General features: G+C 41.3%; 1 protein-coding gene across 1 annotated transcript in view; it reads left to right on the top strand.

Annotated features, from left to right (window-relative positions):
• The window catches only part of LOC310935101 (MAM domain-containing glycosylphosphatidylinositol anchor protein 2), a gene marked incomplete at its 3' end in the record, with an annotated part of 167,480 nt that overhangs the window by 59,699 nt on the left and 83,291 nt on the right, over window positions 1-24,490 (top strand). Inside the window, exon 3 of the mRNA XM_083898940.1 lies at window positions 7,439-7,613. Within this exon, the coding sequence (XP_083755066.1) occupies window positions 7,439-7,613 (175 nt within the window). The remainder of the gene's footprint in view (window positions 1-7,438; window positions 7,614-24,490) is intronic.

Raw genomic sequence — 24,490 nt, 5'->3', positions numbered from 1 at the left:
AAGCACACGACCGGAGTCGGTGTGAATCGAGAGTGAAGGTCAGGATGCGTACGCCACACGAAAGACTAATAAAGACACATTTAAACATCTATCTGCACTGCCACTCTTTTCAGAACAAAAGCAACACACACACCTGACTACTTACAGACGCTAAGACCTTATAATCAACAGTGTGCACTGTAAAATTGGCAAGTTCTACAAGTTCATTAAAGATTGAAATGATGGAGACTAGAGCTGAAACAATTAATAGATTATTAATCGATTACTAAATAAAGTCAACTATTTTGATTATCAAATAATCGGTGTGAAGCTTTTTTCATTATTAAAGGGGTCATATTATACCCTATTTCTCCAAGTTAAACTAGTTCCCTGGTGTCCTAATGAACATGTCTGTGACATGCTTTGGTCAAAATACCATAAGGATGAAGCACCACAGCAGTTCAATCACCCTGCCAAAACAGCCCTGTTCAGAACACTCTGTTTAGTAGAGGTCCACCTAAAAGGTCCACCTTAAAAAAAGTAAAACAAAACTTAAGGGACAGGAAATGACATCAGACACAGAGGCTACTGGGAACAGCAGTTAGCATTTGGAAAAGTGATCATTTGCAGGCTCAAGCAGGCACATTGCTGTCATATATAACATGTATCCACTGGACAGATAAATCCTCTGAGGCTGGAAGTTTGTGTAGAACTCTGTGCTGCACTGTGGAGCCAAAAATAGAACTCTTGCGTGTTTTACGGACAAAGCGGATCTCCGCGAGACAACGATTCCAGGAATTTAGTGCAATGTGACGTCCCAATGATTGGGGAAGTCAACATCGCGTGTTTTATCTCCTGTACTTAGACTGAGGAGGACCACAAAAACATGAGTGAGTCATCTTTCTTCACACTTTGCCCACTGATAGGACCTCCAGAGTCCCAAATATAAGTATTTAAATGATTAAAAAGTTTATTTTGCATAATATGTCCCCTTTAAAACAAGATTTTAGATTGTTTTAGCTTCTTAAATGTGAATATTTTCTTTGTTTCTTTGCTCCACACGACAAAGAAATCATAAAAACTGAATCATTTTGGTTTGGGCACAAAACAATACATTCGAGAACATCGTCATTTCCAGCTTTGTCAAACACTGATCAAAGTTTTTTTTTATGGACCAAAAGATTAATCGATTACAAAACTAATTGTTAGTTGCAGCTCTAATGCAGACATGTACTCATCATTCATAACTGACTGTAGTTTATTAAGGACTATAGTATATATGTAGTCATTTACTGTTTTTAACAACATCCACACCACCAGTAGCTTAAAACACACTCACCATCTGGACTGCAGTATCACAGGGGGCCGTCACGCTACTCAGTCACTGTAAATGGCTTAAATTAGTTCTGCATTAGCAAATCACAAGATTGCTTTTTTCATCATTACTGTCCAGATTCCAGTCTCTTTCCCTGACTTTGAGAGAGATTACGAGCCCTCACGATGACACCGCCAAGTGCAACATCAGAACCACAAAGGATCAACCACAGAATAAATGGGGCCACAGTTGGCAATTTGGCCGCCATTTAATTCTTCAAATGCCATCAGTATGCACACTCCTTAAATTACATCCATCAAGCCTTTCAACTGATGGAGTCTCTGGATGGTGTCCAAAGAGGCAGCAGCTTCCTCACTGTGGACCTCTGTTAGCCATGAGCACATCAGTCGACCCTCCACAGACATTAAACAGATGCTTTTTTAATAATAAACGTCTTTGTTTATCCAGCCAAGGGTTTGTTTGGTTGCCTAAAATGCTTTGAATTTTGATGCTGTCTTTTGTTTGATGCGCGTCAAGGTACGAAAGGTGCTTGACTTTTTAGATAAAGTGCTGAAATATTTGTTTTCAGCAAATAGCTCGCTGACTGAAAAGTTTGCTTAATAGATGGAGGAATAAAATAAGTCATCGAGTCAAAATGAAATTTGCTCCGCTTGGACCTCGCTTTCGTGTGTGTGACTATTCTAAAACACATTTTTTTTGGTTGTTAATGGCATAATTCAATCACTTTTAATGTGACGTGATTAGTATATGTGAGTAGTATATTAAGCACAGCTTTAAGGTACTGGAAAAGCTTAAAAGTACTTGAATTTGACATCGGAAAAGGTGCATGAACCCTGAAAACCCACCCCACACAAATAAAGTCCCACACACGCAGCTCGTGATGGCAGCAGCAGCAGCAGCACCTGTCTGCCTTCCCATTTAATTGTCAAATAAATATATGTTCCTGTCAGTCACCCACACAGTGTATAATATGTACTTTTTCCGCTTCTGCCTCCTGGCTTTGGTATTTCAAGGTGTTACTACGGTGTAGGCTGTGCAGGAAGACTGGCGCTGCTGGTGTTTGGCAGGCTTAACCTCACATTTTCATGTATTTATATTGTGCCGAGGTCGATTGAAGGGTGTATGGGACAAGGCTCTCTGTAGTGGATGATGAAATGAAGTCTTAGTTGTGCCCACTACTTTCTTCTGCCTCTCTAATGACCTAGCGATGACATTGGGGGATCACCAAAGTTACTGTGTGGAGAATATAAATGCCTCAACCAAAGTCAATGATAATCTGTTACTCAAAGTATGTAGGGCTGCAGGAACATGCGACAGATTATAGATTACAGGATGCATTGATGAGGTGTGATAGGAGTAAATCCCAGTTCTCCATAGCTAATAAAAGAGAAACATTGTCACTCTCTCTCATCTCCCTATAGTCGTTGTTAAAATGGCTATAGGGATAATGATTAGTCGACTAATTGATCAATCAATAATTGAGTCACTAAGGTATTGTGAGTGCATGAGGAGGGCAGATGCATTTATCTCTGTCCCCGCCTCCAAAGTCCTGGAGTGTCGAGCCATTCCCAGTGCATACCAAGAATCAAGCTTTCAATTATCAGAGCCTTTTTTTCCTCCATATAAGGAGGATTTTTCTACTTTGTTTTATGCACTTGTATCAAGTGAACACAGATGTGAAGTATCACGGCCGAGCGAGGCGAAGCTTTATTTACAAATTACATGTTACACAGCACACGCTCCACAGATCAGCCTCTCTCCACATAAATTACCCCTCACCTTTATGAACAAGTATAGGTGACAAACCCTGTGTGTGTATTACATCTTCATGAGCATGGATGTGTGTGTGTGTGTGTGTGTGTGTGTGTGTGTGTGTGTGTGTGTGTTGACAAACAGATGGAACCAGTCCCAATATTCCTGGCTCTTCCTGCAAAAACCTTCCTTTCCTAACTCTTCCTGGCAGCCCATTGTCACTTACTGATAAACACAGCAATTTAATATTTGGACAAGACTTTGGCATTAACACTTAAGTCAACATTCCAAATCCTCTCAGCCTCTCAGTCCTGCTATTGTGGCGCCTCATCTGACATCACTTCTGTCCTGCCTGCCACATTTCCTGACCTTTGACCTTTCCTTGAGTCATTTTTATACCACAGTGCATGGCTTTCAATTTATCTAATCATCTGAACAATCAAATTCAACGTCAACGCAGTTTGAAGATAAGGCAGATAAGGCATTAACTACAATGATGTAAAGGAATTTCCAAGCTTTATATCACTCTTACTTTTTTTGTCTGATCCAGCCCCAATACAAGGACACATCATACACACTCGTGTGGTATCTTGTCTTCCGCTGCAATAGTCGCAGTATTTCATTTTTGGAATTATTGTGACTGCCCTACGCAGTACAATCATCAGTCCATTCTCTGTTAGTTGTAATGGTTTAAAACCCATGTCTTGTGTCTTCATCACTATCTGTGAAAATAAATGTTTCTTTTACTTTCATGGTCACTGTTGTCCTGCTTCATCCATGGTCTTTGATGCTAAGAATGGACATCAAAGAGTCCCGGATGATGGAGCCATCTGCCCCCGTCTCCCCTGTCTCCCCTGTCTCCCCTGCCCTGGCCTCCATCCATTATGTCCACACTATTTTGTTTGAGTACCAGGCTGCAATTGCCAGCAACACCATATTGCAAACACCTTTTTTCTTTTGTTTCAATTATTGACCGGGCCAGATTCAACTCGCAGCACCACGGGTCAGCAGATACAAATAATCTGACCTGAGACCTGGGGACATTTCCCTGTATACAGAACAATTGAAGTATGTGATCTGTTTTGGATGCTCCCATGGCATTTGGCCTACAGTGCTGGTTTCTTGAGCAGATGGTATTTTCTTTATTTTATTAGAAAAAACAAAAGCACAATGTTACTATTTTCACTGTTTACCACACGAAGTGCTCCATCAGAAGTGGCACCAATCTCCTGAAGCAAGCTCACTCCTTTCAAATCTGTTGTCTTTGTTTTGAAACGCACACAGTTAGTTCTCAGACAAAATGAAAGGGGGCATATTATGCTAAATCAAATTTTAATCAATTTAATACTCATATTCGGGACTCTGGAGGTCCTATCAGTCTGCAAAGTATGAAAAAAGATGACTCACTCATGTTTTTATGGTCCGCCTCAGTCTAAGTACAGGAGATAAAACATGCAATGTTGACTTCCACAGGGTATCTGACGTCAGACTGATAAATTCCTGGAATTGCTGTCTCGCAGCACAGAGTTCTACACAAACTTGCAGCCTCGGAGGATTTACGTGTCCAGTGGATACATGTTATATATGACGTCAAAGTGCCGGCTAGAGTGGGCAAATGATGGCTTTTCCTTAATGCTAACTGCCGTTAGCTGCCGGAGCCTCAGTAACACTGAAATAGTTTCCTGTGTCTCATTTGCATTTAAAGAGACAGGCACTCAAAACTGAGGGTTCTGAACAGGGCTGTTTTGGCAGGGTGATTGAACTGCTGTGGTGCTCCATCCTTATGTTATTTTGACCAAAACATGTCACAGACATGTTCATTAGGACACCAGGGAACTAGGTTCACTTGGTGAAATGTTATAATATTAAAATAAAATGTGAATGTGTCTGTTTTAAAAGCAAATATTTCCCTTCTCTGTGTTTCATATGGCTGTCCAGTTCTTATGAAGGCCACTATGTTGTAACATAAACCTGTTGAGTCTGTGCACTCACAATTTGTGATTTAGACCCCCTGTTGCTTCTTTTGATCATTTGATTGTCATGCTCAGCCACACTTGGCTGCACCACCGAGCGGCACAGTCTGCCATCAGTGCTTAAAGGAAAAGATGGTACGCAATTAGAAACCAGTCTGTAGTTGGAGAGAGGGAAACGTCACAGCAGGCATTATGGGAGATTCAGTAAATACGCGTGCTTCAGCATATGATCCCCGCATAACAGCAGACACTGGGTGAATTTTAATTAGCTCTTGCCGTGACATCGCAGCATGCATGGTCTCAAACACGGCTCGGATATTTCAGTTGGATACTAATCTAGATGAGCTCTGCTTTCCTTGTGAACAAATGTTGATCTTTCCATTGGGATGTCTGATTTAAAAGGCAATGGTGTTATTATTGTGTTGACTTTGCCTTTCCCTCTGGAACTAAGTGATGTCATGTTTTTTGATGTTTTCTCAGAAATAGAATATGCAAAATGTGGATGTGTGCCGTGTGAGGTGAAACATGAACAACCACATCGCATTTACATTCCATGGTAATAATATATGCATGCGATTGCAAGGAAGCGACAGTAATATAACATTTCTGCCATAAAGCAGCAGCCGGGTTGTACATTTCTGGCAGTTCAACATATTCCCAGGGTGTTTACTTGCAGGGACCTCACGAGTTTCAGCAGATGATTGAGAAACGGAGCAGGAAAGCAGCAAATAGCCAAAAGAAACAAAGCCGAGGTGGCACTGGGCAATCAGAGAGCCCCTAAGATCAAGAGTATTTGCATTGCACTGAGGAGAGTGACGAGGGTCAACCTGTTCTCCCCAGGCATAGCTCTCCCCCTGTGGGTAGTGGTGCTCAGGTGTAAAACAATAAAAAGAAGAAGAAGGGAAATAGCTCTAGGGTACAGGGAAAGTTGAGTTAAATGCTCATTATTAAAGTGATATCCTGTCCTTGGGATGGACGACAAACTTTGCTTCATCTAATATATGATCATGTTTGTTTTTTAATCACTTTAGATATTGTTTTACTGGGTCACAATATCCCTGATTATCAGAACAAGGCCCTAGCCTTTCTTACACTGGAGCTTTAGCATTTATCAGCCATTATTTCCTCAACGTGTATGCACTTTAAGCTTTTTTTGTATGCTATATTCAGTGGCATTCATTTGATTAATATGTCTGCTTAAAGCTAGTATAATGGGATGGGACGGCTAAGCGCAGTCTGATAGCAGGCTGTCTTTTTTTAGAGACGGAGGTCAATGAAAGAGACACATGAAGTATGGGAGTTTTGGAGTGATTTATTTCTGCTTCTCTGAACAGTTGCAATTAAAGTGAGAGAGACTATGAAACCCCGGAGTTTAACTTTCACTGCACATGATTTCCTCTCCTTGTCACCCTCCGTCCCTAAAGCTCCGCAAAAAATCCTGTGGAATGGGGCACCATTAGCAGGTTTCGGCCACCTTCCCTTTCATTTCCATTGTGAGGCTCAGCAGGCAAAGCTGTCTATTTGGAACGCGACCAAACTTCAAGCTGTCATAACCTCGAGCTGGAGTCGTCATGGTTAAAACCCCACAGCTAGAGCAGCGATGAGCAGCAATCTCCCAAGATAGCACCCAATCTTCATCTCTGCGTGCGGCGATATCCCTGTTCCATCTGATGCTATCGCTGTCAAATGGGATGTTATCAGGATCCAAGATGACGGCATCACCATACAGTGTGCAGATATTGGATTCTAATTCATAGCCATTGCTGCCTGGACGGCGATTTGTGAGGCCGTGCAGGCAAAGCCAGTCCATCCGCAGCTTACTTAGGATGAGGGATAGAACGAAGCTTTACTGTATGCTCCGTGGTTGTGGCTCTGTGGCCCCTCGGGCCAGAATTGTCACGGTACCTGTTCACGCGGTATACTTTAATGAGAACTGGAGAGGGAGATGATAGAGAGTCAATTACAACCTCATGTTGGAGAGCAGCAATATTTCACCTTTCATGGCACCTCAATGCTATAGGCTAACTAGGTCTCATCCGTTAGTGGAGGGTACTCTTGCTGAGAAAGCCTGTACTGAGGTCAGTGTTGTGTGGAAGGGGGTGACTTGAAGATGTTTTTTGGGGGCTTTTATGTTTCACAAAGGTAAAACTGAAAAGTAGACCCGCTTTATTAAATCCTTGTATACACTGCGGCTCGCTAAAGTGTTCAATAACACATGCGACTGCACGACTTACTCCACACCCTGAACCCCCTTTCCCCTCGCTTCAAAGCCCCCCCTGCTTTCAGATGAAAGCTATGTTTGATGCCGCAGTCCATTACCTGAACACTGGAACATAGGGTGTACAAGGGAAATTACACTAGGAAGGAATTTATCGTTTGTGCCTTTTGTTTTCCCCAGATCCGATGGACCAAGACAGCCGGCAGCGTGTCGGATCGCTTCCAGGACTCCAGCGTGTTCAATGAAACATTGCACATCGCAAAGATCCTGAGGACCCAGGGAGGTCGCTATTACTGCAAGGCTGAGAACGGCCTTGGCTCGCCGGCCATCAAGTCCATCAGGGTGGACGTCTACTGTAAGTCATTTGCAAATCATTATAAGTTTAATGGCTGTCATTCAGGGATATAAGAGTCATTAAGATTGTGTAAGTAAGAAGTTAATTAAAATCATGAGCATCATTGAGCGCAGTAATTAATTCCATATGTTAAAGGAGCTATATGTAAGATGTGAAACTAAAGTTGAACTAAATACTCTGAGGAATCAATCCCACACAAATTCAAAGACATATCTGTTGTATTCTTTTTGTGTTGGCTTTGGTTTATTTCCTCTGTCTTTTTTAAGATAAAAATACTTCTCTGTGAGGAAGACTGGAAATGGTAATTTGCCACTGTCACTTTCTTTGTTACCCTGCTAAAGAAGAGGGTTTTTTTTCACCCACAGTTGTAATTGTGCAAAAAAAAAAAAGTCAGTCTTACTAGAGTAAATAGTAACATACCATACAAATATATTTTATTAAATGAAAGTTCTGCAATATTTTTCCATCAATGTCTTAAATTGTGTTAATGTGAATCATTTTGTTCACGACATTGAACCCTGACACCTGTAGCACGCATGATTATTGCTGATCAGCGTAAAAAAATAATAATATGATAACACTTACAGCTCAATATGGAAACGCTCCACATTCTGCCATAAATGAAAATGTAGTTATTTGGATAGAGTGCTTCTCAAGAGACCCTGACAATCTCCCGAGACTGTTATTTAAGCTAAAACGCTTTTATGATCCTGACAGCCATCTGCTCGAAGTGCGACGTCTCTGTTTTTTAAGTATCTGTACGACAGCCACAGAACATTCATGAGCATCCATCAGAGAAAATGGTGATTTAGTGTCATCACGTTTATTGATTGATTGAGTCGCTTTCCTTTCCTCACAACTGGACCTTCTATCGGGCGCTCGCCCACACCTCTTATCAGTTCAGAGTTTATTTGGAGATGTATCATCATCAGCTGCACTGGGAGCAGATGATTTATTTATCTGTAGTCTTTTATAGTTAGTTTCAACTTCAGAAATTCTCACGAGATACATTTAAAATCCTGTTTGTTTCAGTGTTCGCTGCCTTTAGAGCCTAATCCGCCTTCTTAACTTTCACTCAAGCTTTAGTCCTGACTCCGTCAATATCACCGTAAAACTTTTTTTATGCCACGCTGTAAACTAAAAAAAGCCTCTCCTCCGCCCTCTCCTCTTTTATATATGCCCCTCGGCGTGTGAGCCACATCCTTGTACCTGTTTATTTGTACTGACGTGTGCAGCAGAGGTTGTGGAATTGAAACTTGTTTCAAAAGCTTGTGGATGGCCTTAGTGAAGCAGCCGTGCAGGGGGCTGAATGCTTCTCGGCAGCTGACACTCACAGCCTCGTTTCCGTCTGTGCACCGTTTTTGCCTTGGCTGTTACTAAAGAGCTGAAGGAGTGTAATGTGAATGAAGTGTAGCCAGACAGCACGCTGGAGACGGAAGCCGAGGATAACCGCAGAGTGCGGTTTTCTCGAGCGGGCGTCGTCTCTGGCATTTTGAGGTCAAACGCCTTTCAAGATGAGATTCAAATTAAGTGTCAGTAAAACCACATCGGCATGAATCGCGCAATCCGCTGTAATTGCATTTCTGCCTGGCGTCAAAGAGACTTTCATAAACATTATTGTCATGAAGGCAAGGAAATAAAAGAAGGAAGTGACATAAAGCTGTGCATCAGATGCTATACATTACAACGCTTATTACACTATATACATGAAATGAAAGTATACGGTGCACACTGGTAATCTTCAAATAACATGATAATAACAGTATTCTAGTCATTACATCGAAAATACCAGTCCGATCTGTCAGCTTGATCAAACGAGGAATATTGAAAGCCGGGAATAAAGAAGAAAAGAAACTCCAATTGCTTGAAGTAAATCAAGATGTATGTAAAGCGGGCTTTTATTTTTGCACGGTCTCACATCAAATTGTTATCCTGATGACGTCCTTGTATCTGGCCTTGCTACACTGTCTGTGTGTACCTCATTAGCTGGCACTGTGTTATGTTGCACATCCAGCAAAAGCACATCATTCCTCCTGAGCAGCATTACAGCTGTCCCCTGTGGGTGAATTTAATTGATGGGCTGCAGCAGTACCTGCTATTTTTAGTGGTCTGCAGCTACATTTTTTTTTTTTAATTAGTAAAAACTGGTGTTTTGGAGCTGGACCTCACAACAACAACAACAACAACACCTTGAATAACGTTATCTGCTGTGTGTCTCTCTCTGATGTTCAGTATGTGTCGTGTACATCTGGACTGCACCATTATTGCAAAAAAAGGGAATTAGTATTGGTTTTATTTGCACACACACACAGATTAGCAGAGGGCAGCATCCTTGTTCAGGGGCAGCCCAGGCCTTGATTTGTTCCAGGATTTGAACAGGCCACCCTCCAATTACAAGCCTAATTCCCTTCCACTTGGCCTTACTTCCTGAAATGAACTGCCTTGTTTTCAATGTATATATATTTAAATGCATAGTTATATAAGTAGCTGTATGACATCAAAGTGGGTTTTCTGAAAGGGAACTATAGAGGTTTCCTCCGTTTGTTTGATTTGTCTTTGAATTAAATAAAATATAAACGAGTTGAAAAGAAGGTAGATATAAACTGTCAGACAGACGGACAGACAGTGGAAGTTTGCTGTTTTCTGAGTTGTCTCTGAGCAGCAGATGAACAGGGAGGATAATTAATGGTAATAACTGACCGCAGCAGTCCACAGGAGCTAATATTAGCAGCGTCTCCAGCTCAGAGGCAACGTATTTACAAAGCTCAGAAGTCCATCTAAGCACATTTTATACCTGCTGACACCTCAGTTGTGTTTGTCCACAGTTTGGTCCGTGGGGAATATCCTCTGCAAAAGTTATTAAAGAACCTGCTCTAGTCCCACACTGATCGATTTCACTCTTAAAATGCACACAACCTTTTTTTTTTTTTTTTTTCAGTGTTTTTATTTAATTTCAGCTGCATTAATTTTGCAGCATCTAATGTTTCACTAAGTGACTGATGGCCGAGGGCTTAAGTGCTCTGCAGATGCAGTTTATTGCAGGCTCGGAGAGTTCCTTGATCATTGCTGGCTCGGACTGCAGCTAAAGATTATCTTGGTAGTCTACAAATCTGTTTTTTTTTTTTCTGATTGGTCGATAATTAATCCTGTCAAACTCTCCATCTCTGCACACCGGTGTCCTCTCCCTGTTTAGTATCTGCCTTAAAATCACAAGTTCTATCAAGACATTTGTATTATCAGTGTTGTCGATCGAGAGGACGAAACATTGCAGCACAATTATCAGCAGAGCATGTCTGAGAGAGTGACTAATGAAACATTACTTTTTAGTATAAACATATGAGTAACGCTATTTACTATGGAAGCCCATTTCCGCCAGAAACAAAAAATTAAGGTAAAACTTTGACTTCTTCTTATCTCATAATTTTGGCGTTTTATCTCATAGTTTAGACTTTTTATATCGTAATTACGATTTTTTATCTCATAATTTCAACTATTTTACCTCATAATTATGACATTTTATCTCATAATTATAGCTTTTTATCTCATAGTTTCAATGTTTTATCTCATAATTTTGACTTTTCATCGCATAGTTTGGACTTTCTATCTCGTAATTTCAACTTTTTCATAATTTCGACTGATCTCAGAATCGTGACTGAAAATATATTTTAAAAAAAAATCTGAAAATAACTAGTAAAATCAGCACAATAACTGTTGAGGAATATTTAGATTATTTGGCTCTGTGCATGTACTCGCACAGAGCGAGACTGAATATAGGAGCTCAGCTTCACGGCTCAAATAGTCAAATAGACTGGAGATGCGACAGGAAGACTTTAGCCTAAAATGAAAAGCTCAAAATTCACATCTAATTAATCCAAAATAGTGGAAAAGAAGGAGGGGGTGTTCTCTGAAGACACGCTGTTACCTGTGAAACACGGGTGCTCTAAAACATCCCCATTAGCACTTGGTACTTTCCTTCTAATGAAATTCACCATAAAAATAATAATAATAAAAAAAAGTGAGTCGCCCAATCACAATTTTGGTCGAGCCAGAACGCGTCGACCAATTAGTCGACCAGTCGACTTTGACTTTACAGCCCTGCTGCCTAAAACAGGTTTACGTTTTAAACTAAATAGTGATGACCGTGCAGCTGTTCTGCCTTTTATATGCTTCAGATTGCCAGGACGAAACTAAAAATGTGAAAACACTTCCAAGGAAACCTGTGATGAACACATCTCTGAACTAATCTCTCAATTCGTTCAAATAATTCTATTTGACAAATAACAGCCACCTTAATCAACCCAGAAAGTAACAGTGCAATAATAGTTGCTCTCCACACATTTTTCCTGATAAACAATACCACTAACTTCAAGTCAATTACTGGTGCCCAGATATACAGGTTGGCAAATTAACTGATGTAGAGAGAAACAGAATGACTTCACCTGAGGGGAAAATGGGAAACAAATTGCTATGCCTTAAATCCACTCAGTCCATGTCAGCAGTGGCTGTACATACTGTGATAATGGACCACTTTGAAACTCACTTTAAAACAGTTTGAAAACATTTATACAGAGATACAGTGCACAGAAAGTAAATGCATGTTCTCCTGGTTTGACACAAAAGTCTTCAGTTTTTTTTCCCTTGCCGTTTCTCCATATGCTGGAGTTGGACAGATGACGGCGCCCACATTGTGAGAAACAACCGTAGAAAACCTTTCTGAAGCTTTTCTTACGTGTTGCCTCTAATGCATCATTTCTTTCAAAAGAACGATTACAATAAGACAATAGCCTGCTTCTTTCTGTGTTATCTGTGGGGGGCAGGACTTTCACAGCCCTCAATCCACACTGCCGGTGCACACGAGACAATTTTAATGAGGACGCTTGTGTGTTAGCATTTGTTTGTCAGCGCATGGACTATAGTCGGGAGTCGGAATCAATTTTTGGCAGCGCCAGTGTTCATCTCGATTTGAGGCATGTGAATGTGTGTCCACGTCTTTGTGTGCTCGAGCGTGTGAGCTGAGGCGAAAAATAGATGCTGCCTATTGGGTTCGAGCGCGGACACACTCTCTCCACCACTGAGGCCCTGACACACACACACACACACACATGTCAAATGCTTAACGTGTCTTGGCATTCACCTTCTCAGCTGAGTGATGCTGTGCAGCAGCGTGCGGCGCGAGGGCGACTTTGGAAAGAGTGTGTGTGTGTCTGTGCTTAATGTTTGCCTTCCATCAATGGAGTTCATGAAGGAGCTCAGAGACCAAACAGCAGCTGATGGTGTTTGTTTAGCAGCCTCGCAGGTTCCCGCAGTATCCAGTTGGTCAGTATAACCGGCGCTTCCTATCTCATCAGGTGTAAAAATCTGTGGCGCCGTGCTGTGATGGGCCTGAGTAAATGTGTGTGCAGAGGTAGAAGGGTTTGGACGAGACGCTGGCTCACAGACCAATGTGATAAAATCGGATTTTTGACCGAGGCGCACGCACTTCCCTTTTTAACTCCTTTCATTACTTGCGTTTGCACACTGCTTACATCGTTATACTCTGGAGGGGCTCTTTTAAGGTAACTCGGTGATAAATTTGGTTATATGGAGAGGGCAGTGTGTGGGATGTAATCCCAGGGGAGTCTATCGATAAGTGGGTTTCGTTAGATGAAGCAGATGCCAGAGGCAGGTCCAATAGGTTGAGTTATGACTCGGATTGGATAAAAGATGTCAAGTTAAATGGATGGTGCCGTCGTCTGGTCATTTACTGTAAGGCTTTTATATATCGTCCACTTGGATATAAGAACAGGCGATCCTTCAATGAATCCATTGCTTACCCTGTGTCTATGCAGCGAGTCTATATGAGTCGATACATCCTGGATAACACTCACATTAGTAGCAACTATGCTACCTTTCAAAAGTTTGGGGTCACCTATAGGATTTTTGTTGTGTTTTTCCATTAAAAGTCACACTTTTATTCATCAAAATTTGCTTTCATCAAAGAACCAACAAAACTGTTTTCACAAGGGTCTTCAAGGGTTTTCTAATCTTCCAATAGCCTTCTAAAGCAATTAGAAAACACAATGTACCATTAGAACACTGGAGAGATGGTTAGTGGAAATGGGCCTCTATACACCTATGTACATATTCCTTTAAAAAACTGTTGTTTACCACATTAACAATGAATAGAGTGGATTTATGATTCATTTCATGTTATATTCATTGAAAAACGCTTAACAGCTAATCCTGTAATTCAACGTGTTCGTCATCTCAGGCCGAAAACAATGTCGCCAGTGGAAGAATCATTGATAATTCTTGATTTCCCACTATTGCAAACACAATTTTAGTACTAAAAGTTGTTATTGTTGTTGTGTAGCATGTGTGATAGGGAAAATGTGAGACTATACTATCTTATATGCCTCTTTGTAATATGTTTTTTCTTGTTTCTGGTCAACATAACGTTTTCTGCAAACACTCCCGGGATTGCTGATGTTAGGATAACACCTCATAGTCTTAGCAAACTTTTTGTTTAATATTGCACAGCGGATATAAAACAGGGCCTTCTTTTACATATCTTGCATTCCCACAACCTAATGCAATTAGCTAATGATAAATGTGGCCTTTGAAGTATGGCTTAGGCACAATTTAATGTGGTGAGCAAGTTATTTGGGTGATGCTGGATGTTTGAGCTTATATTAGAGAAATAAAACCACCCTGCTTTTATTCCTCACACTTTTATTCCTGCACAGAAAATACAAATGCACCACCTCTCAAACTCATTTTGCAGTGCTTTTTTTTTTTTTTTACAAAGACACATAACTGAGAGAAAATAATAATGAAAAAGACACCAAGAGGGTCTGATATATATCACATGTCTTATCCCATCTATTTGAATCACATACTGTAGCACATACAGTATCATGATCTCCGTCTCCATTATCAGTTCCCAGACTGGAAATATTTATATGCCAGAAATGCCATCTTAACTGCATGACGTGATCTTGTATATGATACCAGGTGATGCATTATACGATCTTTCAAAAAAGATCCCATAATGTATGTAGACAAAGATATATGTGCAGTGGCTCTTAAGTGCTTTTGGATGTAAATGACCTGGTTGTGATGAATGGTGTGATAGAGCCAGTGTGAGTTATCTGAGCCTTGTTTGAATCAGGATAGAATGAATCAGCACATTATGTGTACATTATGTAAATGTTTGCCGGTGTGGTTAATGGAGGTAAAGCCAGTTCACGACTGCACATTATTCTTTCAAGGACTTGTTGTAAGGAGGGGCCCTTAATCAGAGCAGCAAAGTCAACCTCATCTCCTTCCTCTGTTTTTCTCCTCATCAGGAGCTTTAAACATGCTACAGTGTGTTTGTGCTGCGTATGCTAATGTGATTGTGGCTTGTGGAATTTAATTATTACCTCCTTTTTGTTTTGCAAGACTTTCTCTCAGGGTTAGCAAAGGCCACATACTGTGGAGCTGTTTATCTTTCTTTTTGCCAGGATTGTCATTTTTTCATTTACAGGTAGGGAACCTTTTTCTTGTCCAAGGCCAAAATGACTGAATGATGAAGACTCGCAGCCATTTTTACCATCAACAGGATTAGAACAATTCTGAACTTTGATAATCTATATTATGTTGCCTTTTTACTATTCTATTATGACCTTGAGTGCCTTGAAAGGGGCCTTCAAATATAATGCATTATTATTATTATTATTACTAGTTTACTGTTTAACTACTATTTTTATTGATTTAATTTGAAGAAGACCCGTGTTCTTGGGTTCGAGCCCCGGTTGTAACAAGGGCCTTTCTGCATGGAGTTTGCATGTTCTCCCTGTGTGTGTGTGTGTGTGTGTGTGTGTGTGTGTGTGTGGGGGTGGGTTTTCTCTGGATTCTCCGGCTTCCTCCCACAGTCCAAAAACATGCAGATTTGGGGATTAGGTGAATTGGTCACTCTAAATTAATCATAGGTGTAAGAGTGTGAGTGAATGGTTGTCTGTCTCTATATGTGGCCCTGTGATGGCGAACTGTCCAGGGTGTACCCTGCCTGTCGCCTTATGTCAGCTGAGATAGGCACAGCACCCCCCACGACCCTTCGGTGGAGGATAAAGCGGTAGATAATGGATGGATGGATGGATGGATGCCATGCCTTTAAATATGTGAAGCACTTTGGTCAACCTTGGTTGTTTTTCAATGTGACTCTTGGAATAAAATTAACTTGACTTGACTAGTATGGCATGCAACAACAGCAACTCGTCCTCCCTCATTGTGCAAGTTAGAGCGATGATGTGAGTAACCCCTGGCAACAACGAGCAATTCCCCTCCAGTCCATCAGGCGGCAGTAATGTAACAGACTGCCACAGAGTGTATCACATTTTTCATCACAAAATAGTCTTTGTCATTATTGATTTATTATATGAAGCAATTCCTTCTGTAGTAGTGAGTCTGTGAGCTGTAGGTGTCATTGTTCTCTAAACACACACACACACACATGCACAGTTAGTACAGACGTCACAGTGAAAGTGAGAGTTAATGTCGAATTCTGTCTACTATACAAGCTATATCGATGTTTTGAAGAGCCAAAGTGTGACTGTGAGACAGAGAGAGATAGAGTGGCATCACTACTGTAAACAGCTGTCGTAATCATAATCAAAACTATTATGTATAGAAACTGGCTGGACCACTATGAAACTGTGTTGGGACAAATTAAAGAGTAAAGAGGAGAGCTCTGGTAACAAAGAGAATTGAAAACAATTAGGTGAACTGTTGTTTAATGTGAAGAGAATCTAAATGCTGTCGTGGGGATTGGTCAGCTCAAGCAAAACATGGAAGCACAACCAGGTATGTTCAGTGGAGCAAATAGTTCATTAAGTGACGGGGGCTCAGTGGTAGAGCGAGTCGTCTTTCAACTGGAAGATTGTGGGTTTGATTCCTGACCAGCCTACATGCAGCTGTGTCCTTGGGCAAGTTACTTACCGGGTGTGCCGGCAGTGTGTTAATGAGCATGAAAGGTGTGTTGAATGGCAAAACAATAGTGTAGCTTTTAGTGGTCATCAAGACAAGAAAATCATGATATCAATGCAGACCATTTTCCCACTGACTTCAGGTTTTTAAAAATGGCAAGTAAAATAAAATGCCAGGATTGCTCTGTACCATCATACATGTCGAACTGCAAGCTTGGGACCAAACTAATAGACCAGTACTTCCATTTACTTCCAAGTTCCTGCAGTGGAAACAAACATAGTTCCTGGGAAAGCTCCTAGATTATCTTACCAGTTCCATAAAGTACTAGTTGGGTGGTATTTTATAGATCATCAGGTTCTTCACACATATCATCCTGAACGTGGTTTTAGCTCTTTATCTATTAGCTCACTCACCACAGAATTAGCCTGGGCACCTTTTGTATATTTCAGAATGGATTCTGGTTCAAGTCTCACGAGGATAGAAGTCTTTAAATGTGCTAAGGCAATAATCAGTGTTTGCAATATTGCCAAAACAATATTTTTCTTTTACAGCAGACATTACGTCAGTGCTATAAAAAAGTTTAACTGTTGTTTAGCTGCTGTTACTTTTTTACTCACTGCAGTCCATTGCAGTTTTTATTTAGTGCCATTGAGATAGAAATCTCTTTTTAATTATTATTAGATCTAATTATTTCTCAATCACTTTATTGGAACACATATGGATAATAGGTAGGTTTATTCACACATCGCATATGCAGTTTGCTAAAATAGACCAACTCTCTCAAGTCACATCTTTCCAATCTAAATGCCAATGATCACAGGAAAACAACAAAGCTGCTGGTGCCCTGAGCACAGAAACAATTTAAAACAGCTGCACTTTTCTATCCCAACTTCTAAACCCTTGGAACCTGGTGAGAGAACAGCCTGGTGGAGTAAAGCTGGAGGTCGTAAAAGGTCTGTGTCAGAAGACACAGGCGCATGTAAGAGGGGAGTTTACCCAAAATGGCCTTGTACACAAAAATATGCAGATGTATTCTTCTATGTAGAGCCTCAAGCTTCTAAGTTCGGCTAATGTTACTATCATTGTTTTCAATTCAGTCAATCAGTCAATTCTTTGTTTGTTTTTCAAAGAATATGTCATCAGTCCATCACAATTTTCCATCCTAGGATTCTATATGTCCCATTAGGCTGGAAAAACCCCATTATGTCACTGGTGCCTCAGCACTAAACTCAATGGTAGGTTTCTGTGTGGTGTTGTTGGTCTGTGGCCTGCTTGTTTTCTAGAGAGATGAATTAGAGAAGAGATGGACTGTGGCACACGCCGCCATGTCTAAGGGACAGGATGAAGAGGAGACTCATTACCCCCTTACACACACACACACACACACACACACACAAACAAACAGAGGCACTAGGCATCATTATTTCCTCATCTCAATCACCAGGAGGAAGTGAGAGGCTACCGGCTCCTCTATGAGGCTGCTGATGTCTACCCCTCCATTTATCACACACATTGTCCATCTGTGCTCACACATACACATCGCAAACACACTCATTGGTCTTCTACTCACACCCGCAGACGTGTGGTGTTCCACCGTAGAAGACAGCATAATTGGAAGAGCACTGTCACTGTGGAAGATGGAGGTGCAGCACTCCTGAGTGGGCTGCAGCTTCCCTGAACGCAGCTGTACCGGCTCTTAAAGAAACAGTTTAACGGCGCAGTCAGAGTGCAGGGTGATTTTCATCTGGCTGTAGGGGGGAATCTCATCCACTCGGTGAGGTTTAACGCCGTACATTTGCATCACATTGACTTCAAGGGAAGATATGCATTCAAATGTAGTTTATCGTACAAATAAAATGCCTTTCTTTTTTTTTCTTTTTTTTCTTCACACCCACACACCGCATAATTATCTCAACCGCTTTTTATACATTAGCAGCAGTAGCTCAAGGGGACAAATCCACATTAATGTACAGCAGAACATCCTCCTACAACAGTGACAAGGACATTGTCCTCATTGTCTATTTAGGCTATGCTGCAGCCAACAATGTAGCGTGCTATATCATTCACTTACACTCCATTGACTCCATTTTGCAATGCTAGTTTAATTGGCAGTAATTACACTTAACCAGGCCCGATGACTGTGGCCTCAGAGAGGGAGTTAGTTACCATTACCTTAATGGTCACTACATGTCCTGCTATGGCATGTGAGGGAGAAAGTGTGTGTGTGTGTGTGTGTGTGTGTGTGTGTGTGTGTGTGGAAAGAAGCTGGGGAAGTCAAGTCAAGGGGATTTAGGAGAGATAGAGAGGGAGGCAGCTTTGTTCCTTCTCCCCTAAGCAGAAATTTAAGTTCACGTTAAAACAGGAATGTGGAAATGCCTCATGAATAATTCAGCATGTGTTTCACAGTACCACAGAGGCATGCCAAGTAGCAGCTATGGCAGGAATGGTATGATGCCCTTTACAAACCTTAACCCCCCCCCCCCCCCACCCCCAAATCTCACTGTGTTCCTGGTAGCGACAGAAGTGTAGTCTTTATAAACCCTTGATCTCGAAAGGCGGGCCCCTTTACCGTGTATTTAAACTGTTGTTTTGACCCCTGGCAACCGCCCCACTGATTATATTTCAATTTCAAAACTTCAAATACAAATGCCTGCAAGGAGACCTGTGTAATGATGTGAACCCAAGACACATGCACACGCACACCAGCAAACACACTGACACGTTCTGTCCAGCGTTCTCTGTGAGCACACTTCTAGACATAATAGCTCCTTACCTAACCTGAAACATTACGACTACATCCCTGACTCTAACCTAAACATAATCCTAACTCTAACCCTAAAACCAAGTCTTAACTGTCTAAAAGCAGTTGTTTAAAGTTTAAACTTGACAACTACAGACATGCACAGATTATGTAACACTTGCCTGGTTCTTTGGATGCAACCTAACCCAACACATGTACAAAGATGGAGTGCAGAATATTTGAAACATATATAGTTAGCAGGATTACAAATGTTCTCTATACTTGGTGGAAGGGTGGGAACCTGTTGAAGCAGATTTGACTTCATTCCTTCCACGTTGCAAGACGGGGCTTTTTTCAGCCGATATTTCATGTATCAAATGTTTTTGAGTGAAATTCTATTAATCTTTTCATTAAACTTTATCTAATGCAGCAAATATTTCCCCCCAAAATGTCAGATTACTCCTGCATGAGTTAACTGTTAAGTCGGATAGTCGTGTTGAGAGGTGCAACGCTAATATTCCTGTTAACAAGCATTAGCTAGAAAATAATAGTTTAATAGTAAAATAATATCCATATGGTGTTTTAAATGCTTTCAATGAATACCCTAATCTTGTTACTTATGGTAATCTTCTTAGCGAACATACCACATTTATGGGTCACATGGGTTGACTTCAGAGGGCTGCTCTAACTTGCTCTCACTGTAATCTACAGTGTGGAGATACCTAATCAGCAGTGGCAGTTGCTGGTCTTTGAAACAGGGGGATCTCATTTGAGGCCCAGTTATTTATAACAACTAGAACAAGGAAACGTGATCAATATGTAAAACTGAAATGCTATAATAGTGTTTTTATATACAAGTTTATATGTACAAATGAAAATGGGCTTTATCCCTGAGCAAGTGACACACAATGACCAGCTGTCTGTCTACAGACTTACCTCGCAAGATCCACACAGGACTGACGCAGAAAATGCTTGGCTGTCGTCTATGTTTCTGCAACGCTGTCAATCACAAACTGGTTCCACATTACAGACACTTCCTCCAATCATCTTGCAGAAGCCCAGCATCTGCACCCGCCCACTGCTCCAATTGACTCTGAGAGAAGCTGAGCTTCCCTGGAAGTGACATTTTTGCCGCATTTGTCACCATCAAGCTCACCGCAGTGTAAAACCTATTCTCTGCCATCCCATAGAGAATATTTGAAGCTGAGCTTAAAGTGGTTTTAATGTGATCACATAAGATGATCCATCATCCGTGATTAACAGCTGACGCCGAACGAATTGGTGACGATTCTAATCGCGTTCTAGCGCACAATTAGAATTGAAATCTAAATACAACACAGTACACAGTTGACAACATTTTAGAGGAGGCTGAGCTTCCCTTGCTGTCTTAGAATAATCACCACTGCTAATCAGTCGTGATATCATTAGAGGCATAATCTATCCATCAATGCTGGGTCACCAACCATGTACACATTACCCTTTTAATTATGTAGTGAGATGATCTTGGAGAATTTGATGTGTCCAGCCACTGTTTAAGTATATATATATATATATATATATATGAAAAAAATGGCTCCTTTCACAGCCAGACGGTGACAGAATGTCCTTCTCTCGTCCCCACGACAACGTCGAAGAACGGCAGTGCAGCACACGAACCTGCTCACACTTCTGCCGCACGTCTCGGAGAGAAGTGATATTCAATTCACTGAGATATCTCTGTTACACAGACACCATTGTCAGCATGAACTTACTGCAGAAATAGATGCATTGCGCCCTCACCCGCATCCATCCACCGCCGCTATCAAGTCTAAGTAGAAGCAACAGCTGACAGCGAATAGATACAGCTCGCAGGAGCTAGTTATGGAGGAGCGCAGCCGTGAGATAGAGGTCACTGTTGCTAACGGGTGGAGAGATGGAGGGAAAGTTAATGATATGACAGCTAAATTACATGCTCTATTCACATATCCCATCAGAGGCCTTTACATCAGAGAGATGTAATACAGTATATTGCCAGTATAGCTTACTAACATTTTGACCCACATACGTGAGATGCATTTAAGTGCATCATTACACAAACTGAAATAACTCGCCATCTGTAAAATGTTTTCACTTCCGTCGTCTTGTTTGATGTTGCATAATTGTTTGCAAATGTTACTTCTTCCCACAGTACTTTAGCAAGAATCTAATATTCTGAATATGTTCTCACATTTATATCAATCTGATGTTGCAATGTTATTTCTTTTAAAAGGAATCACTCAGACAGTTTTGATGGGCATTTAATCTGGCTGGAGATATTCAAAAGCACATTAATGTCTAAATGAGTCAGAATACAGTGTACCCAAGATCACCTCTTATTTCTTGTTATTTATGTGGAGATGTCTCCGCTTTTTATGATTTGCTTTTAGACTCCGGCTTCTAAAAAAAGGGACTTGAAGGTGAGGTCCTTCACAGGGCAGACTGCCAAGTCATAACTTCTTTAATCGCTATTGCCTCATGACCATATTTCTGCGGCGGGGGAAAAAAAAAATCGCCACAAAGAGAAACGAGTCACCCATATTTGGAATGAGCATAGGAGACAGCTGCTTTACTGTGTCATCACCTCATTAACCCTGCATCTGGATAGCAGCAATTAAAAGTTTTTATGCTCTCAACCCTCCTCCTTTGTTTGTCCTATTGTCTGTCTCTCTGCCTCTGACCCCCCTCTGTCTTTCCCTCGTGCTGTCTCTTGACACAAAATAAAAGCAAATTACATATATATATATATATATATATTTATTTATTTTTGCCATCGCGGAGCTGATTGCTGATGAAAGGCGTTGCACAAATGTCATTCAGATCAGCTGCTCCCACTGGTATTCAAGCTGAGATAGTGATTAAGTGAAATGAATCGTAGGACTCTGTCACTCATGGCTGACGGTGTGGGAGCCCAATATGTCGTCTCCACCCAGGTGATGGAAAGAGTGAAAGACATCAAAGTCAAGGATAAAAAAAGAAAAACAAATTTCCACGGTGACACCCAAGAGACAGCCCCCTGAATATCTGTGTATGTGTATAAGATGCTACGGTCTTGTGCATGTTCATGCGGGTGGCTGGGTTTATGGAAGTCGAGTCAGGTAATGAGAGTTTTTATGCAGTATTGGAGGACATGAAAGGAGGAAGCTAAGGTTTGAAGTCAAAATGAAGCACCTTCCTTAGTCTCCATCTTCTCTTTCATCCAAATCACTACCTCTCTTGTGCCTATTTGTCCAACAAATGTTTTGATAGTCCTCTAAAGCACAAATCAGCATTCAGCCATTCAAACAGAGGCATCATCGTCTTTAAGGATAAAGCTGAATATTATCCTCCGTTTCCTCTGACTCACAAATGAAATGTGCCTAGTGTTTCCACATTCGTGTGTCATGTTGTCTTAATATACTTTGCCGTGAGTGAACAGGAGTGATACTAAGGTTAGCTCACTGGAGCGTTTAGCTGTACATGGGCAGATTTATCGGCCTGTGAACCCATAAACCTGCAATTACAAACCCTAACAACTCTGGCGCAGGCAGCCTGTACACCACAGTTTTCCTCTGGGCTCAGGGATTTAAGCTTCACAATCAGCGAAGCATGACTTTCGGAAGCTAATTGCACAAGGGTGACACACACACACACACACGCACACACAAACACACCAGAAAAAAAAATCTTTACAGGAGAAAGACTGATGGTGGAGGATGAATTTTGTTTGAAATTCATCAAATTTTAATCTAGTGCGTACATTTCCATATTTCCATATTTATCACTTTGCGCTCCTTGCATCCATGTCCTGTCTGCATATCATTTTGACCCTATTTATAGCTCCAACCACTCATACCCAAAGATACAGATACACTCACATTGTGTTCACAACCTCTCAAAGATGGGCATTTCCAATGTAGATAAGGCTGTCAATGATTCACTCCATTCCTGCCACACTTCGTAAACTAATACAGGAAACACGAGATGGAAGCTGGGACATGTCAGAGATAACATGCGGGATTTGTACTCTTCTCGTTTCCATAATGAATTAGTGTACTTAGAGCAAGCCGCTCCTCTGAAATGGCCCCGCAATCGCTCCGTCTTTTCCAAAGCGTTGTCACCCTCTCCGCCGTTTCCCCCCCCCCACATCTCCACCCCAAAGGTAATTGCTCTTACCTGAGACACTGTAATGGATCCTGGATGAAGTATTGACCGCTGCTAGATTTTGATTAAGGAGCTGTAGGGCAGAACATGTCTTTAATGAAACCTAGGAATCAGCATTCTCTCGCCGGTGCGTCAAGACTGGACGCGGTGCACTGCTCTGTGGCCCATAGGCACCTTGATTAGGATCCTGATCCTTAGCAAATCCAGCGGTGGGCAGCAACGGAATTAAAAGTGATGAATTTGTGCATTAATAATACCGCAGACGTGTAGTGTTTCTCTGGAGGCTTATAATCATTATGGATTTGGATATTCATTTACTGTAAGCTGTTTTTCACACATACTCCCACACACACACACACACACACACACACACCAGCTCTCTCAATCATTCAATCACCCACCTTGTTGCTCACTCACTGATAAACTACAGGGCTATGCACAAGAAAACAAGGTCAAGGAAATCTGCTTAAGTTTTGTATCGTATCAGAGTTGTATCCACACGAAACCAGCAATTTGGGAGCAGTGAAATGCTATTTTTGTAAAATCTCAAAACGCCACTACTTTGGGAAAACAATGATGAATTCGCCCCACCTCTCTCTTGCATTTGAATTTGCTGTCTCTATCTTTGTCCTCCTTGTGTTTTTTGTGTTTGTTTGGTCTATATGCTTTATTATAACTTTTATTTTCTTTCCTGGCTACTTCATCCTGCCTCTGTGACGGAATACATTGTAATGCAGGGTTTGTGGCCCCCACTCCCCCTCCATGTTTTAGATGTTTCCTTGTTCCAACACACCTGATTCAAATGGTCAGTTAATCAGCGAGCACTGCAGAAGCCTGCTAACGAGCCGTTTATTTGAATCAGGTGTGTTTAAACGAGGACCAGGATGGAAACCATGTTGTAATGTATTCTAAGGCTGGCTTTACACGACAACGCTCCCGGGTGAAACCGACAAAATATTTTATCAGATGTACCTTTCGTTTAAACGGCGATGGTGTTTTTGGGGCTTAAAAACACGCAAAAAATTAACCCACC

Source organism: Microchirus variegatus (genome assembly GCF_963457635.1).
Source record: "Microchirus variegatus genome assembly, chromosome: 12".
Lineage (NCBI taxonomy): Eukaryota > Metazoa > Chordata > Actinopteri > Pleuronectiformes > Soleidae > Microchirus > Microchirus variegatus.
This window is presented reverse-complemented; position numbering and strand designations above follow the sequence as displayed.